We start from the raw sequence: 19,902 nt of genomic DNA, 5'->3' as shown, positions 1-19,902 counted from the left end.
ACTACAAACGCAATATTTATTTTCCAAGTATTATTTAGAATTTGGTTTCTTTTAAATTAAAGTGACCAGACGTCGCGCATTTGAGCCCTTTGTCCCGCAAAGTATCCCGGATTGGACATGTAATCTTTTACATTTTCGCAGTGGCATAAAGTTACTGTTTCCTCTACTTTTTCTGTTGCGAGAAAAGAAATATTTTTAATTCCGTCTCAATGTATTACTTTATAATCACAAGTATGTATTTTTAAATATACTGTAAATGCTTTAATAAACCACGGAAAAGATATCCTCACGGATTTGTTAAACCTTATTTTTTTTGCTTGCTTGTTCTATATTGAAACAGAAAATATCTGGTTACTTTATTTTAAATAGAAGCTGATTACAATTAATTTATGTATGTGTAATATAAACTGAAATGCTGCGTTTTTTAACTTAACATCTACCGATCGTTTGAATTTAGTACAATTATCTACTAAATGATTTTGTTACTTCTTGAAATAGGAAGCACTTAAAAGGAGTTGCTTAAATTTTGTTTAACTTTTAAAGTAAGCAACTAGCAATCTGTAAAATTCACTAAATAACTTATAGAAATCTTACTTTTGATATATAAAAGTAATGGATTATAGTATTTCTAGCAAAACAATAACAAAAGATTTATGGTAGTTCAAATTTCTCGTATAAGTAGATAACCCATGAAAGTACATTGTCAATATATTGTACTTGTATGTGTTTGATACACTTTTTATTATGTCTTACTTTTTATTCATATTCATGCACATAGATATGTTACATAATAATTTTAATATATAAAGCAGAAAGCTTCTACATGTTTGTGTGCTTGTCTGTCGCCAAAAAACTTTCCAACGCTAAACTCTGGGTTCATGAAATGTGCCTCAGCTCATTATATCTGACTAATCCAGATGAATGTGAGCGTTTTCACAACAACAAAAAAACCCACATTTTTTTTTTATAAAATCAGAATCTAAATTTCGGGTGAACGCGTTTATTTAAAGTTAAAAGAACATAGGGTATTCCTCGAGTAATATTTCACAAATCGATTAATAATACATTAGTGATTTTTTAAAATGTAATAGATTACAAAAGAATAATGACCTGTCGAGATCTCATGTAATTATCTTTTTTAGAATTATAGAAATTGCTGGTGGGAGAGAAGTCTTTTCTCAGAGCAGAGGTAAAGTGGCAGCTAGAAAATCACGTTTTCTTGCTGCATCAAATTCCGTAAATAGTGAGGATACTCAAGTAGACAACAAGCTATCGATTAAAAGAAATAATAAGTCTCCAAATACTCAAACTATATGGGAACTAAGGAGCCGGTAATTTAACAATTCTTAATTATTAATAAACTGTGCATGTTCTATTTAGTAAATTATTCATACGTTGTCTTTATTTTGTGAGAACATTTGCATATTTCTAGATGTGGTGATACAAGGAAACAGCGATCTAATAGAGAAGTAACAGAAACCGTATTCGCATCAGAAATACATTCGGTGCGGCATAATCCGACAAAATCTATCCTCGACTATGATTCCCCTAAGAGCAATCACAGCAATCGTATTATTAATTATGACTCAATTTTGAATAGCAATAACGTAGAATATGGTGTACCAAAAAATATTACTGATCTCGATTATGGGTTGTCAAAGGGGTGCATAGATTATCAGTCAAATCACACAACACCAGCCAGAAGCATGGCTATAGTCAGTGATGGTGAAGTAGTTGTCTTTGATGACATTGATGATAACTGGCAAAATTTGCGACTAGATTTAACTTCAAATAATACTAATCCAGTTACATCAACTAATTCAAATCTTGAGTCTGAAGAATCCCAAAGAGGTCGCATTCCTCCAGAACCTTTAAGTTCTAGCATTGGAAGTACTCCTAGTCCGACAACGGCATATCATCGTAATACTTCAGAGTTTTTTAAGGTATTGCTTTATTTTGTCAATATCTTTGTTAAGCAAATTAAACGAATTTATGTTTATACCCGACACAAATGAAGTATAATGAATGCAATTGAATGTAATGTATCTTTACATGTATGTTTAATATTCTCGCGAGGAAAACGTTAATTGAGATAAGTTTTAAAGTAAAATTGTATCTAACGAATAAACTGAACTTTTAGGTGGTTACACCAGCTAGTGATTGCGAAGTGGATTCACCATCTTCAGAACGTAATCACAAAGTGACAAGAGTGATTGGTGAATTACCTATAGCACAGTATTCCGAGAGTCCGAGGCGTTATGGAGTACGCGACACTCAGCTTCCTTGTCTTCTGTCATCGCCATCTGTATACATGACACCAAGGCCTGGTTTTCCACAGAGAGTATTACCAACAACACCAAGTCATAATGAGGTACTATATCTCAATTCAAGGAATATAAATTATCTTTTCGACACTGGCATGAATTCATTTATTGTTACTGATCAGTAATAGATTGTTAATTCATTCTTTATTTTAAGAAGGAGGATACTTCTGCAGAAATCATCGTAGAAAAGGCTGTGGTAGAAACAAATATAAATTACTCAGATGATCAGACTGTAAATGCCTCTCCTCCATCTCCAAAACTTGAGGATGAAGAAGAAGACTCTTTAAAACCATCGACTTTGTCCACTGACAACATAAGTAATCTAGTATCATCTGGTGGAAGTACATTCGATTATTTGTATGAATTCTCAGAGACGCGAAAAGTGCTGGAGGAATTCTTTAAGTGTCCACCGCCAACAAAGGAAAAAGAGAATAGCACTGAATCTTTTCCATTTCAGGTACTAACTATTTACGTATCCTATTTTTATTATTATCCGAATACTAGAAGGGAAACATGTAATGTAAAATTCACAATAGTCTTTTGATCTGTCTTTAATATCGGAAGCAAACAAATTTTTCATCTTTACACAATTCAGCTGATTGTGTTTAATCTTTTTCTTCAATTCTTATTTGCATTTTTTTGTATCTATTGTTAATACATAAACACAGTAATATGTGTAGTACAATGTGCCAAACAGTCAGTTTAGAATTTTCATAGTAAAAGCAAAATTTAATTTTAAAATTGAATTAATGGTGCGTAGCTATGGATAATATATTAAAATTTTCTTAGTGTTCGTTTACCTACAATTTGTTGTAAATTGAACACCATTATTTTACAAGGATCTTGAATACGAATTACGAAGACAAGGAGGAAGCGCTTATGTTGGTCAGCGATTAGCTAGTGGTCCACCAACAACAGAAGAAGTTCTTGTACATGAATCTCCGAAGAAACAAAGAAGCGATTTTCTACAAAGTGTAAGTAGATTTGTATGAACCAGGTACACATTAATTTATAAGAAAACATTAAAATTCAAAGCATTCCTATTATTATATATGTAAATATTTTTTTCATTCAAACTAATTCAAACTCCATTGATCCCTTTTTCAGACTGGTGAGCATGAAAACAATTTCCTAGACCTCTCGGTGGGCACCGGTAGCAGCGAAGATCTCGGAGAGACAGAAGTCGGATTACAAGTCGGGCATTCTCGCAACTTTACGTTAAGTCCCGAAACGACCGACTGCGATAGTAACTGCGGAGATCTCGATAGTGAAGTTTCTTTAATGATGATGGATAATGAATTAATACCAGCTAGTGGGCTTCTCGGATCAGTCGGCGATTTAGGAAATAATTCAGATTCTTTGAGAATATACACTAGCATGCCGGTCCTCGAAGATGGATTGTCTAGCGGCCATGCCAGCGATACTGATAATAATAATCCAACTGTGATGCTGATGAAACGACAAATTAACGAAATCGAGAAGGAGATCATTCAGAGAAGTCGGATTAATGATACCGGTTATCCTACTCCAACAGAGAGCGATTCAGTTGGCAAAGATCTTTCTGGTTTAACCGTCAGCAAGGATATTTTGCATTCTTTAAAAACTTCGTCACCTGATTTGTTTGTTCCTAAAAAAGAGAACTCGTACGATACAAATGAGTTGCAGCTTGATGGTCTGGATCCTCTCGGTACACCACCACCCCCAGCACCTCAAGCTAGACAAACTGTCAGTCTCGAAATAGGTGGCGAAGTCGAGGCTGCGATTAAAGATATTAGAATGGCTTTACAAAGGACGAAGACTTTACCTGTGAAGTCTAGTACCGAAGAACCACCCGAACCCAATGTCAGCCCAATTTGGATACCAAGGTATTTTATTCTCTGTTTCATAAATTTATATTATTCTATATAAATTTATTTACATTATTTTAATTTCTGAATTATCTCCATTGCTTATGAGTTGTACTTTCTTGGATTTTATGTCCCTGAAGTTTGCGTAGATATAATATGGTTACATACATGAACGATTGACGTTAGTAAATTTCTACAAAAAAATATTTTTTTACTTTTCGTATCATATAGTGATATGTTAGACGAATCCGTAAGACAGATTGATTACATTAAAGTTTCACTATTACTTACCTTGGATTACATTCATAATCGCATTAAAACATGCTCTATTAATTATTTGCCCATGTTCATTCTAATTTCTTCTTCATCGTGTAATACATGACGCCCAAATATTTTTAATCAGTTCTTTTAATTTCTAAAGATTTCATTACAAATTTCATTTAAATAACATTCTGTCGAAATAAATAACGTTTTATGTATGTTGTCTAAATTGTAATAGTATATCGTAAAAATAATACAATTTAATGATTCTTTAAATCTGTGAAAAAATCATGAAAGATACTTGCCTATTTATTAGTTACATACATCTATTTATATTTACGAAGTAATCGTTATTCTTTAAGTACATCTAACTAAAATTTAGTATATCGGATGGCAGGCGGAGAATTTGTGTAGAAAATAACAGTGATGAATCGGAAGTTCGACGTGCGGGTGAAGATGCAGACGTTGAAATCGAGGAAGGTCCAGATGAAGAGGAGGCAGACACCGATCTTGAAACTGATCGTTTACTTGGCCAGCAAAGAACAGATGATCAGGGTTTTTATGACGATAAGGTAAGATTTGGAATACGCCGAAGGTCATTATATATATAACTGTTTAACAGCGTTTCATTAAAAATAATATTTTAACACGGTTCCTTGAAAGCATGACGTCACTGACTGATGAAATGATACAAGTTACTGAGAACCGTTTGAGTAGAATTGAAAGGGACAATTGAGTTCTATACATACGCAAAGTGAGATCGTTATTTTTTTTATATTCTTCGTAACTTACTTCGATGTGATAGATATGTGAAATATATGAATTTATTTTTGATAATAAGTGGAATAATCCCATTTAAATGTATGGAGTGTCAACATCACAGTAATAATTGCTGTAAAAGTATTAGTAATTTGCATTCTTGAAATATAACAGTTTGTTACTAAGTACAGTAGTTTCATATATTTTAAAACAAACTTTCCTAATCAGTGAAAAAACGATTCTCACATTGTACAATTTTAATTCGCTGGCAATAGATACACATTCCAAAATCTTAATCCTTTATTTGGTAAGTTAAAGAAAAAATAAAACAGAATAAGTATGATTACTAATTGAAATAATTCTATTAAGTACCACTAGATTTTAATAATTCTTCCGCAACAAATCTAACATGAAATTTTATTTAACTTATATTAATTACATAACAGAATTACAAGAATTAATAAAATCTGAGAAACAACTTACAATTAGCGCGATATACCGTAGAGAAACAGATATTGATCAAAGAAGGTTTAATCAAATAAAGGATTATAGTCTGATTTTCGAGAGCTGAGACCTGAGGCGGGTCCCTCGGACGGAGCGTGGTTAAGGAGGAACTAATGGTACGCTACGGATTCCGTCCGAGGGACCCGCCTCTCAGGTCTCAACTCTCGAAAATCAGATTATAGTGACCAAAAGAAACTGTGGAATATGTATAAAAAAAATCCGTGGAAATGCACGGGTTGAGAGAAGGTATTTTATTGGTAAGGCGACTAACATAATATAACCGTAATTGGTGTTACATAGGGCTGGAGGAAGCCTAAAACTAGGACAATGTTACCACCGATGAGTGGAAAACTGTCAACTCCTAAGCAAACTCCCCCGAAAAGCCTGAGTGTCGCTCCGGTAGAAAGTCCGCTAGCATCTTCAGAACCTTTAGCTTCGACTTCTGCCTGTGTGTCCACTTCCGCTTCTGCCTCTATTTCGCCTCCTCCGGTAGTTTCCGTTATACAACCACCACCTTCCGATCGTGATATTACCACTCCTACGCAAACCACATCAAGTCCACAGAAGACTCCAGCTAAAAATTCTCCCTCGTCCCCTCAGAGTCTCAAGGAATCTGGCAACAAGGTGAAAAAGGTGCCCTTTATATTAAATTATGTGAATCTATCTGTCTTCTTCTGCTATTGTTGCTGCTGCTGCTGCTGCTGCTGCTGCTGATGATGATACTGTTACTGCTACTGCTACTGCTACTGCTACTGCTACTGCTACTGCTACTGCTACTGCTACTGCTACTGCTACTGCTCCTGCTACTGCTCCTGCTCCGGCTCCTGCTCCTGCTCCTGCTCTTACTCTCTTTTCCGCTTTTTTTTAAATATATTTTTTTACATTTAATCTTAGCAACAGTGTTATGCTAAATTGAGTGAGAGCAAATATTGTTTTGTAATGTTAAAGTTTGATGAAAACACCACAAAAATAATCATTGTACTGTGTAAATAATGGTTTATCGACAACCAGAAGCAGTGATTCATCTAAAATTTCTAAGTAATTGTTTCTTCCCGCTTGTTACATATATACGATTTTCAAATTAGTTAATCAATATTTATAGATTAGTAATACATATTGAATTATTTTATCCAATGAGTTTTTGCTCTTCTCATATTGATACAAATATTTATTTCATTTCGAAAAATAAAAATTCGGATATAATACTATAATACATGTCAATGTATTTAATTTGGATATCAAAAATACTTATTCTCTTAAATTTATTACAATTAAAGATAGAAAATTTAGTTTCTAGTATAACTAATTGCCATGACATCATAATATGTTTAGTTCAACCCATCTGTAGAATCATTTTGCTTGTTTGATTCCTGTAAACAAAGGACTTTGCATGTTTTCCATCTCTTGTTTCTCTTCGCATAATTAACTCTCTACAACAGTGGTTCCCAACCTGTGAGTCGCGACACCACAAGGATTGGGAAGTGTTTTCTGGGAGGGGTCGCCACGGTTATTTTTAGCTGACGATTCTTAGCACTTATTTATTTTAATATGGTTACATTGCCATATTCTATTCATAATGTACGTTGATTTTTCATGAATGAAAAAAAAAAGAAAAAGCTGGTTACCCAGATGCAGGCACAATTATCACTCTAAATAAGATAATTAAATATTATTAACTAGAATTGAAAGCTGAAATACCTGTTTTGATAAATATTGATAAAAGGGGACTCAGCCGCAATGACGTTGGCCTTGACAACATATGTCGTCACGGTGAACATTCTGAACAATTTTTCCTTATAGATGATGTTTCCTTGGATACCGAGATACTCGCAAAAAGCTGTGATCGGTAATTGATTTGAGCAGATGGTTTAGCGGCTAACTTTTGGGAGATTTACACATTTTTTATCTTAAATCTTCTAAAAGTTGGCGGCTAAACCATCTGATCCCCACCACCTACCGATCCAGTTTTTTGAAAATATCTCGGAAACTAAAGCCGAGCAACGGTAATATAATTATATAGGAAGATGTTCAGAATCAACGGTCAACGTTATTAGGGCTGACTCCCCTGGTGTGAATATTTACCCATATTTTAATGTTTTCTTTACCTTATTAACTTCACTGTACCTTATATGGGGGTTCGCAGATTCTTTGAGTATTATAAAAGGGGGTCGCGACTTAAAAAAGGTTGGGAAACACTGGTCTACAATGAACATTAATCTAACAACCCAATAATTCTCTGTATAAATATTATATGTTAATAGAATTTATTTAATTCAATTAACAACTTCACTATCATAATAGAATGGTCAATTATTTTATTTTAGAAGTTAAGTTACAGCATATCCAAGTGTACACTAACAAGTAAAGTTTAATCTACCTTCCATGTATTCTGAGAAGCATTATATTAACGTGTGGTCAATTTGACAAAACTGTAAGATTTTTATATTACAAGTAATATTGGAAAGTGCAACAAATTTTTTTGATACAATACATTTTAAGGGCGCAATTGTAGAATTTGTTCATTTCTTATGACGCAAATTCCTAGATTATATACTGTTGGAAGGTATATTCTGATCTTATATCATATGGCTACATATAGTTACTTTACTTGGCGAAACTTACATAATTTTAAGATAGTACTAAAAAATAAGTATAGGTACAGCTTTAAAATCTATTCCGGAACATTGTGAAATGAAAATTATTCTGTTTTTTTTTTATGTCGGTAATTACATACTGTGATTAATATTCACCTTGTTTGGGAAAGGATACGGCATACCATTTAAAATGATTTAAGAATAAACTTTTGTTACTTAACTGTAACAATAATTAAAAATATATTATGAAGAAAGTTTTATGTCACAAAAACTTTATAAGAAATACATTTTTGTTTTGTATGAAAACAGTTCACACATTTTTAATTTTTCACATTGCTTAAAAAATGTGTTTTTTCAGTCTACTTACGTAACTATAAATTACCACTATTATTTGCCTTTTATTCTAATGCTTTAAATTAGGCAAAACTGTTTGCTTTATCGCAACAGTGTTTTATTCTTGTATAAAAGAAAAATATCAAAAAGCTTGCATAATGTATCAGTGCGACTAAAATGTTGCTTCAGTTTAGTCATATATTAACAAAAAAATTGACTTTCAAATACATTATTTGTTGAAACCATTGGGTTTGCGAAATTTATTGCATGAATAGAGCTTAAAACAGTCGTATGAGATGTGATATGCGAAAAGCACGTAGTCTTAATATTGTTTTACATGTTGTTATTTATGTCATGCAAAGTACATTAAGAATTTTATATTTCACAGGACAAAGAAGAGAAAAAGAAGAGCAGAAACAAAGAAGGTAATGAACAATGTTTTTATATTCTTTGTGGATACAAACAGAACTATAAATTCTGTCATTATTCATTGGTACATTTCAAACAAGTCTTCTAATATTTTTCAGTATTATTATCAAAATAATTTTGCAGCAACAGCGACAATTACCTATTACTAGGGCTGTACGGATACCCGAAATTACGGGACCCGATTTCCGATTCGGGAGCCGATTTTCTTGCTGAAAATTTTTTATATCTGATGACACTGCAAAATCACAACTTAAAAGTTATCTATCGGGTACCCGAGACTCAGATGTTAGAATTTTTAAGCAAGAAAATCAGCTCCCGAATCGCAAATCGGGTCCCGTAATTTCGGGTACCTAAACACCCCTACCTATTACGCGTTTGATATATTCTTGACACGAGAATTTATACAGAAATACACAAATATGCAAATATGTATAAAGGAATTATTTGTATAGTACAAATTCGCAAATACAATATCTGGTTGTTATTTACAAAGTAAAAATTATCCAAAGTTAAAAACTATAAATTTTGCTTTAATAATTCACAAATAGATAGTTATCATTCTATAGAGACATAAATGCATAATTACAATTTTTATAAAACAATATATTCTATATACACAGTCTACTAACAAATGAATAAATAATTTTCTCTTTTATTTGCTGCATTCCGGTTGGATGCATTTGGTAGGTAATTCTAGTATAATTTTAATCATAGTTTTCTGCTGTGTTTAATATAAATAATTTAACCAGTCAAGCTGTTTTTCAAATTTAGTTATAAAATGACACGCGAAAATGATATGTCTGCAATTTTGATAGAATTTCATGCTTGTATAATGTTCACTAATGGCTTGAAGTATATTTGGCCATATCCCTCAGTGAAAATTATACCATCTTCAGACATAAAAATTGCAGAATAATAAATTTTGATGTTTCTTTTTATATATACAACATTAGTGTAACTCATATACGCATAAATAACAAAAGTATATTTTATAAAATATATTAAATACTAGAAAAAGAATATAAACTATTTTTTTATATAATTTTTTACTAATTTCATAGTAAGATTAAACGCGTCTGTTTTTTTCTACTCATTTGTATATATATATTCTTCTTATCATTATTTCTAGTATTTTATTTTCTTCTGGGTTAGATTTAATAGCAGCAAATTTGCTGAATCTCGCCCATTACACTCTAGCACTGTTATTATTTTGTGTTAATTTTATGCAGATGGGAGTGTAATAAATACTTATTATTATAATTATTATTATTATATATTCTTTAACACAAAATATTATAAATGAATTTTAAAACAATGAATTCATGCTGTTTGTTATATTCTCTAAATAATAAGTACGTACTACAATTTCTGTAGACGTATCCTATTTTGAGCATTAAGACAATATTAATTATAGATAGGTTGCTATCAATTATGTTCTAAAACTCTCGTCTGCAGCTGTGGCTTGACTGGTTAATAAATGTTATATCATTGGATACCAGGGAAATACAGATCTGTATCTCTACGGAATGTTTACGTCTCTTCATCATATTAAAATACATGGAATCGAAGTGGCAACCTGTTATGAGGCATTTACAAACACCTTGACAAGACGCATCTAACATTTCACTCATACGTGTCATATGCCCCTTTATTTTTGTATTACGTTCATTGTTTTGATCAGTATTGTGGAAATGGTCTTCTGTAGCGTTCCTACAAGACATTTGATTAGCACGTTTACCAAGAAGATTTACAATGTTTACTTGAACCACTTATCTCGATTGAGAATTGTGCAAGAATTTTAATTCTGACTTTGTTAAGTAAACGATATAATTTTACTCGTGGAACCGACAGCACTGTCCAACAAAAATTAAACTTTTTTTCTGTTCTGTAAAATTCAATAGCCGTTTCTTATAGATTTTTGTGCGCTGAAAACGAATCCGCAAACCGTTTATCGTCATCACCCTGGGTTTTCGAGAAATTCGATTTTGAAAAAAAAAATGCAAATTTTCAACTTTGAACATCTTTTGTGTTGAAACAATAATAGTTATTCAGTTGCAAGGTCTGTCAAATTATTCTATGAACCCTCGCGAACACAACGATATAAGTTATTATTGAATTATAAGCATTTAAATATGTTTAAACAACGATCAAAGGGAAAAGGATACCCGAAATGCACCAATTTTTGCAGATAACTTGCTATATATTTTAAAAACTAGGAGAAAATTTAACTAATCCACGCGATGCAGCAGAAATTTTTCTTTCGGAAACCACCAACAGAAGTAATAAGTCACGTTTTGTGCTGTCGACAGTGGTAGTCACGCGCGTTAAGCGATTGTGTGACGCTAAGCGGCAGTGTATATCATTATGCACCAATAACTTATATCGCTGTATTCGGGAGGGTTTATAGAATAATTTGACGCAACAACCAACCGAATAGCTTCGACACAAAAGATGTTCAAAGTTGAAAATTTGCAGGTTTTTTTTCAAAATCGAATTTCTCAAAAACTGAGTTTCATGGCGACAAACGGTTTGCGGATTCGTTTTCAGCGCATAAAAATCTATAAGATACGGCTATTGAATCTTACAGGCCAAAATGACTGTTGGACAGTGCAGTTTAATGACAGAATTATATCTGAAGTAATTTAAAGGATGAAGATTAAAACTTCGCATAAACAAAAATGGTATTTGAATATAATAATGTAAAGCTCAGACATCGATTGATAAGATTTTTTTTCACTGACAAATCTAAGCAGGTATTCAATCAGTCATTGCACTTAAATCAATAATAATGGCTTAATCGAAATAAGTAATGCTAATATGTGTCAACCGCAAGTATAATATCTAGATGAATTCCAAGTGATAATTTATTACATTCAGAATGAAAAATAATAGTAAACGTGAAGTTACGTTACAGTTTTATGAAAGGGGTGTAGAACGCTTATAGGAATGAAATGGAGTAATAGTAATTGCTAATTTTGCCCGAATGGGAACGTATTAGAAGGCAACGCGAAACTAGCAATTTTGTGAAATGGGAGATATGAATATTATGTTAAGAGATATTCTGAGAAAAGATGAAACATTTTTGGAAATCGCCCTTATTTCTGTTCGCGTATCCTCGGTCAAACTTCTTCAATTCTCGTCTAACTATTTATCATTGTTTGGTTGCTTGAGCAACGCGAAACTGGATAAGAAGTCTAAATGGTACATCTCTATGGCTATTTCAGCTCTCCTCGATGATCCTTCAGTTTTAATCGAAGGGGTCTTGTTTCGAGCGAGATACCTCGGATCTACTCAGCTCGTCTGTGAAGGAGAACCCACAAAGTCGACTCGTATGTGCCAGGCGGAAGAAGCTGTCTCCAGGATAAAGGTATGCTTATCATTATCTTATTCTACGATTGCACTTCACGCATTTCCTCTCCTTTTACGGCCAACGCTTCCTTTTCACCCCCTTTAAAGTTGTGTGCTCTCATTTCCTCTGATCGTTCCACGTTAAATTAACCAGCCTTGAAAACCGAAACTTCCACGAGGATCTAATATTTCGATACAGCGTTGGCACATACATACATGCAATCGAATGCCGCGAATGACTACTGCTATGCAAGATATCAGTCTTTAGCAATAACGTTTACGACCAAAGTGTTAGAACTATTTTTGCGTATTGGTTTTTAAAGTGTGTAGAACGAAATTAAATTATTTTACTTACAGCTGACTGAAATTGAATTCTCTCGTTTATTGCGCACAGTATTCATAAACTTCAGATTTTGATTTTTAAGTTTAAAACCTCTAGTAAGAAAAGGCTACTCGTGAGCCGAGTTCTTTTTGGACGAAACTGGACTTAAACTATAGGGGAAAACGGGCATAAAGAAATGTTAAAATATTAGCAATTAATGCTTAGTTATTTTTATTAAAAGAAACGTATTTGCATATTGTAATCTTTACTATAACTTTAGTAGTAGAAGAGTCATTTTCGACCAACGCAGTAGTCCAGGTGTAAGCAGATGAGGCGAGGATTTTTATTTTTCTCTTCTTTTTTACATCTGGTGTTATTAGATGTGTTATGCTTTACAAAATATTGCATTTACATTTCTCTATTGAAGTTAAATACATCAAGACATGGTGTTAATTTCATGTTTCCAATGAATCGCATCCATTTAGTACAGCGAATATTTTGATGAAACGTCGTTTAATAATATACGAACATAAAGTTCAGGGTGTCAAATATTTGTATACCATGCTGTACTGGTAACATTAGTCTTCCGAATGTTGAAATGAAGAGAGTATGTATCTTAATAATCCCCAAAAATCGTTACTGTCTACAGTGGTATCTACTTGTACTATCTAAGGCCGCCTCCAGATCTGAACCGAACGCCACTTGAGACTCCCTAATGCCGGTTCCTACATGTGGAACGCATATTTCTAGCGATTTTCGCCAGTTTAGACAGAATCTCGTGGCTCGCGACAGCTAAAGATTGAAGGACAGTTGCTGTTGCTGTCTGTTTTTTTTATAAATGTAATGCATGCAGATATACACAGCGGCTGCTTGATCTGCGGACATGGTGCTGGTGCGAACGGTGAAACTATTCTGAGAGTCCCGTAGACATTTCGAACCGTAGGCGTAGGTACGCTTGGGAAGGTCTTGTGGGACACTCTTCGTTTATCACCAACTTGTCTTGCTTCTTCAAACTACTTGACACCCCCAATGGCAAGGAGGACAACGAGTCATGGTGGTGTTAGGGGCAGGGATGCACCACTACAGTTGTTTACCCTATGTGGGTGAGCCATTCCTTTGATGGTTCGGGACTTCACCGACATCGGCTGGGAACAGCCCGAACATCTCGGCGAGCCTGACTTTCCTATGGTCGAGGGTCCCGAGGTCCCTTCCTCGGTGTCATATGGCAGGGAATCCTTTGGCCTGCACTACTCTAAACACTCTCTGTCCTTCAATCTTTATCTGTCGCGAGCCACGAGACTCTGTCTAAACTGGCGAGAATCGCTAGAAATATACGTTCCACACATAGGAACGCAGCAGTAGGGAGTCTCAAGTGGCGTTCGTTCGCCGTTCGGTTCAGATCTGGACGCGGCCTAAAGCATCTCGAGTATGTTTACCAATTGACTCGTTCCTCGATTGACGCGGAGTAGGTATTTGTTCCAGTTGGGTTTTTTTTCTACGCGGTTGAGAAATCGCGCAAGCGGAGTCTGCCAGTGCAAACAACAAATATGTAAGACAAATCCCGCCTATATTGTAAAAATATTTATTCCACATATTTGCGAAAAACAATAATAACGGAAGTTCAGGAAAACAAATTTAATTCTTTTTCGTTGTCGCTGCCAGTACTGTACTTACTTCAAAGCAGGCAATCGTTTCTTTTTAATTGGCTCGAAGATACTAGCCTCATCACAAGAAACATTTGCCACTTCTACTTCAGTTTCATTACCAGCGTGTCTGTTTTTTAATGATTTTTTTAAAATTGTGCAGTCGCGGCTGCTGTGGTAAGTTTGGATACGGGTGGCGGCTTCGACATTGAGAGTTCGGATAGAAAGATATACCTTTCTGACCACGTAAAATGAGACCGCGTAAACGGAGGGATGATTCGCCGTGTATAAAAAGGGATCTAAGGATGAGTGTATTTGAAACAAGGGACAGTAACGGTTCAAAACAAAATGACAAATAGGATTTATTATATTGGATATTTTGTAAACATAAAAATATGGTAATTGTAGAAAGAAAGAAGAATCGCGGTAATGAACATTTTGGTACCGTGATTCAAGAGATAAGCACGGGAAGCAGCAGATAAAGGTTTCCTCGCTGTGTAATTTGATGTGGAACCTTCTGTACGTTTCGTTTTATTGGTATTCATATTGTATAATACTATGTCTGATGAACCATTACTAATGGTTATCTTATCGTAATCGTATAATCATGATTACCATCATGTTTGGACATGTTGGGGTGCCTATAATGTCGAACTAAACGTCTTGTGCACTCACTTGTGCTCTATGTGAACGGTAGATATCACATATCAATCGCGTGTTAATTGTTTCATTTATAAGCCATTTACAGCTGCAAAAGTAAAAAATAGACTATCCACTTTTAGACACTCGTACCTTTGCACTATTCATTCGTTAAATGCATGACAGACTTTTAGTTTCAATCTTCGTAGATGGAAACGTTTTGCTTCTGTCGTGCAGCACAGATGTCCGGCTGACTTTTTTACTTTTTACTAATTTATCAGCAGACCTATTTGTGTATATAGACGTACGAAACTTTGCGTTAATATTTTTTAAGCAAAAAGGTGAAAGGACTCTCAGCTTCTGGAATGTTTTCGTTTCTTAATATGCTGTATTCGACAAATGAGAAATTTCAACCACAAGCAAGATGGTTCTTAATGTTTTCATACGACGATTAGCTGTTGATTATTTATTATTATCTAGTATTTATCGGATTTTAGTGTTTATGCAGGATGTTTCGTCGTAGATGGTACAACCGAGAAGCAAGCGATTTTAAATACGTACAAAAATATATATTGAATATATAGAATAAAATTCCGTCATACAGAGATTTAATTTTGAGAAAATGAAATTTGGAAACACATCTGATACGGGTGCACCTGGTTAAGAATTGGCAGATATATGCATAAATAGACACTATGGAATATTTTTTCTTAGGAAGCTTCATTTTTAAAAATGTTGATCCTCAAAACTCATCTATTGTAGTAGGCGTGCATCTGACTAGAAGTTGCAAATGCAAAGATGAAATGAATACTTGTGTAATAAAAGTAGGTTGAAGTTGTAGAATAACTTCCTTTTGGATAAGGCTTTGGTTCGGGAAAATCGGTTTTAAAGATGGGACCGATTTTTAGTCAAGTGCTTGGATGTACATTCAATTGACATCTATTATGAAACCTCCTGTATAGTGTGAGGCACGTGCAGCGTAATCAGTATCTCCATAAAAAATCGGTGATATCGGGAATCGGTAGGCAAAACTGAAGTGTTTTAGAAGGCACACTTTAACTTTCTGTAGCCAACTATTTTTGGGGCCCACATTTAAATGAGTTTAACGGTCATCCAGTGTCTTATTGTGGATTATTACTATACTTCATAAGAGTATTCCACTAAAAAAAAGAATCATCTTGGTCTTTGTCAACTGTACGCATACAAATACACGATGATTGAAAACTTGGTGCCATAAATTTAGTGTTATAGACGATAATAAAATCAACATTTTTCTTACTACCAGTTTGAAATATAACGTCATACAACAAAATTACAGGTCTTTGAAAATTTGAACTCCACTATTAGGTTTTAAATAGTAAAATTAAAAAAATCTGAAGGCTCTTAAAAACTTGACTTTCAATAGTCCGTAATTTTGTACTATGACGTCTTATAGTAAAAATAGTACTAAAAAAATATTAGCGAATCTGTCGATCTGTGACACCCTTACAAATTTTGACGAGACCTTTTTTAATTACTTAAAAATAATAAAAATGGTTTAACGATATTTTTTTTATAGTGAACATGACGGCGAAGACACGAAGAACCATTTAGTTTCTTTGACTTACGAATCTCTCATTTATCGAACGTACACACATACGTTTTTTTTTTTAATGATACGATTCTCCATTCAATAAGGCTATGTGAAATACTTCAGTGTACATATCTGACACAGATAAAACTATTCAATAATTTCTCATAAACATCGCTGTTTATTTTATTGATTTAACAACAACTTTCATTGCTTATGGCCTATTGCATTGTCTGTGTAGTATGTACGTGTAGTTATCGATGATAACAGTGATTCTGTTGGAAAGGTTTTGTTTAAAAGACTTAATGTGATTACACTGCAAAAGTGTAACATTACTGTGGTTCTATAACATGTGCATACACTAGGACTCCACTTATTCGAACGAAATTTTATTCGATCCTATATCTACTGAATGTATCACTGATCTGGTATCTGAATTGTTGCCAATCATTACTCCACTTATATAAACGTTTATATGCAAGTATCGCCTTAAAAAAAAAGGACAAACAATCAATGATCCTAAGAGACAATGAACTTAATGATTAATTCGCAACATATCAGGCAATTATAATTCTCGAAATTTTACCCACAAAGTTAATTGTTATAGAATATTAAATTAGATGAAACCGGCGAGAAACTCGATAAATTGATAATGGATTACATGAATGTATACATTATCTGAAACCTGAACGATTATTATATCCTTTAAGATGTTCAGATGAATGGACTTCTACTTGTATGTAATTTGTATGTCACGACATTAAATATAGTGCACTAACGCGCTCTTGCATGTACATACAAGTAAAGCTGCAACTTTCAAACGCGCAACATAGGGTGTCATGATAGTTGTACTATGACATTTATACGCGTCTGCTTATTACATCTTAACTATCTAATGATAATCAATGAAATTAATAAGATTGAAGTAAATCTGCCACTTCGGTTAAACCTGAGAGTTTATTTTCGCACAAAGCAGGAGTACCGCGAGAATGAAATCGAGGTCATGTTTAAAACTCGCATTTTGTTATAAATTCGTAACAATGGTAGTGCCTTCTTCTTCTTCTTCTTAATCTATTTATTTACACGTCGGTGAATTATTTATAATTATACCGATACAATAATAGAAAACAATGTATGCTGAACTGCGTTCAGTAGATACGTGATTTTTTCTAAGCCGCTAGTAACACGAATTTCGACATTTCATCATGATGATTGATTCTAAACGTTTTAAATTAATGGCGATCTATATTAGATTCGACTGGAAGCAAATTAGTATTTATCAATTCAGCGTGAAATGAATCAAGTAAATTCAAAATCAAATTTTTTTTTTTAACATTCTTTTGTGTCTGTTTTACGAAAACCATTTAAGACAACACACATTCTGCAGGGTGTATACAAATTTAGAAAATGAACTGCGACATAAGAACAACATCGAATAAAACTAAATACGTACCGAGGAGAAAAATTACTAATGTCACGAAGATTAACCCAAATATATTTATTTTAAAAGCTTACTAATTTGAAAGTATGACCAATCAGGATGATGAAATCCTGAAAGTTCTTTAATGTCGAATAAAATATTTTTAGTAGGAAAGTAAATCTATAATTTTTATAAAAAAAAAATTACAGCTAAGTCGATTTTTCGCACTTACCATTTCCTGTATTAAGTTATATTAATCAGCACGGATAAAGATCGTTAAACTATTAGCACTTGACTGTGCTTTCTCTACGCACATGCCTTAGTCAAAGATTTCTTTGTTCGACAAACCAGTTTTTCGTTCGATTTTTCTTTCAAAATATCCTGTTTATTGTTAGCTATCCCTTGTTAGCTCTGAGCGCCAGGTATTCGAATTATTTTCTCCATATGATATTTTATAAAAAAAATTGAATTAGCTTAATAATGTAGAAGTGAGTTGATTGTAAATCTCAAAAAATCTTCGTGCCAGATATTTTAACGAAGCGTAGGAAAATGATTATATAAATATATACCTATATTATGTATTATATAAATTTCCGTATATAAAATTAGAAGCTTGTGCATTCTTTTATGAATAAATAATTATTTGATTTCTTCATTATGTCAAATTAAACTTAAAATAATATTTTATAATAATGATTTCTACTCACATTTAGAAGTATATTTCTTGAGACCTAATATTTAAAAAGAAAAAAGGTAACCAAATTTATATAATTGTTTTGTCAGTTGTACGTGCAGGGTGTTCATTGTAACGATCGTCACTTTTTAGTGACTTCTGATAATGTAACAAGAAACTGTTATTAACAAGAATTAATCAGCACTTAATTGGTAACGAATTGCCGAAACAGTTTTTCTTCAATAAAGAAATCAGGGTCACCTTTGATTTTTTAAATGACATCATACACATAATTTTTTTAATCCGGTATTATAGGTGGTACCGAGAGAAATTCAGCAATATCAAATACATTCCCTTGTCCTCAATAACTTGCCTAGAAAATCATTCTGAAATGTAATAAGGATACAAAGTATGTATCAATACCCTACGTTAACGTTTGACTTGCGCGGTATTAAGGAGCCTTATTACATTTAAGAATGATTTTCTTAAAGAATTCGTTATTGAAGAAAAGTAACTGAGTTTGATATAGCTGAGTTTCTCTCGATGCCAGTTACAATACCGGATTGACAAAAATTATATGTTGCCATTTAAAAATGTAAAGGTGTCCCTGATTTTTTATTGAAGAAAAAGTGTTTCGGCAAATTCTTGCCGATTGAGTATTGACTAATTTTTGTTCATAAAACATCGTTCCTAAAATATCGTGGTGACCGTTACGACGAACACCCTGTATAATTAGGGTTGTAATATTCAATTATTTGCTAAATATAGTACCTACGACAAATTCGAAAATTGATATTGTATAAAATAAATTTCTATTATTAAATTTCGTCAAACAGGTACTCGACAGGAATTATAAAACATGTCTGGTGCGTCACTGAGCAAATTGGCAAGAAGATTAAACGTTTTAATATAGAATAATACACTTATAACAGGCCAGCTGGAAATAGGTATAATTTTAACATTTGCCGAGTTAAAAAAAATATTTCAAATGACGTTGTTAGTATTAGGGAGGACATATGATAATAATGTTTCCTCCGGATTGAAAATTCTAAGAGTACAACGCTATCCTTTAACAAAGTCAAAATGATCTTGTAAAATTATTTGAAATTAGTTGTCATAAAATTTGTGGTTTTGCACGTTTCATAAAGAAATATTCAACATTTCAAATCGAGACATTTATCACAGTTTTTGAAGTTGATGGTAAATAAAATATCTGATGCTAATGATATAGAAGAG

The 19,902-nt window shown here is 33.2% G+C and overlaps 1 protein-coding gene across 10 annotated transcripts in view; it reads left to right on the top strand.

The window, feature by feature from the left end:
* Window positions 1-19,902, top strand: part of LOC143368957 (uncharacterized) — a 69,406-nt gene that overhangs the window by 15,694 nt on the left and 33,810 nt on the right. For 6 of the 10 annotated variants that reach the window (XM_076812276.1, XM_076812223.1, XM_076812259.1 and 3 more), the window contains 10 exons: window positions 1,143-1,331; window positions 1,433-1,943; window positions 2,141-2,371; window positions 2,479-2,781; window positions 3,164-3,298; window positions 3,432-4,189; window positions 4,815-5,004; window positions 5,996-6,328; window positions 9,011-9,047; window positions 12,276-12,418. In XM_076812276.1, the coding sequence (XP_076668391.1) occupies window positions 1,143-1,331; window positions 1,433-1,943; window positions 2,141-2,371; window positions 2,479-2,781; window positions 3,164-3,298; window positions 3,432-4,189; window positions 4,815-5,004; window positions 5,996-6,328; window positions 9,011-9,047; window positions 12,276-12,418 (2,830 nt within the window). The remainder of the gene's footprint in view (window positions 1-1,142; window positions 1,332-1,432; window positions 1,944-2,140; window positions 2,372-2,478; window positions 2,782-3,163; window positions 3,299-3,431; window positions 4,190-4,814; window positions 5,005-5,995; window positions 6,329-9,010; window positions 9,048-12,275; window positions 12,419-19,902) is intronic. The other 4 variants (XM_076812232.1, XM_076812242.1, XM_076812251.1 and 1 more) reach the window with 4 other exon arrangements.

Source organism: Andrena cerasifolii, chromosome 1, assembly GCF_050908995.1.
Source record: "Andrena cerasifolii isolate SP2316 chromosome 1, iyAndCera1_principal, whole genome shotgun sequence".
Lineage (NCBI taxonomy): Eukaryota > Metazoa > Arthropoda > Insecta > Hymenoptera > Andrenidae > Andrena > Andrena cerasifolii.
Note: the sequence above shows the minus strand (reverse complement) of the source record. Positions and strands in the feature narration are given on the sequence as shown.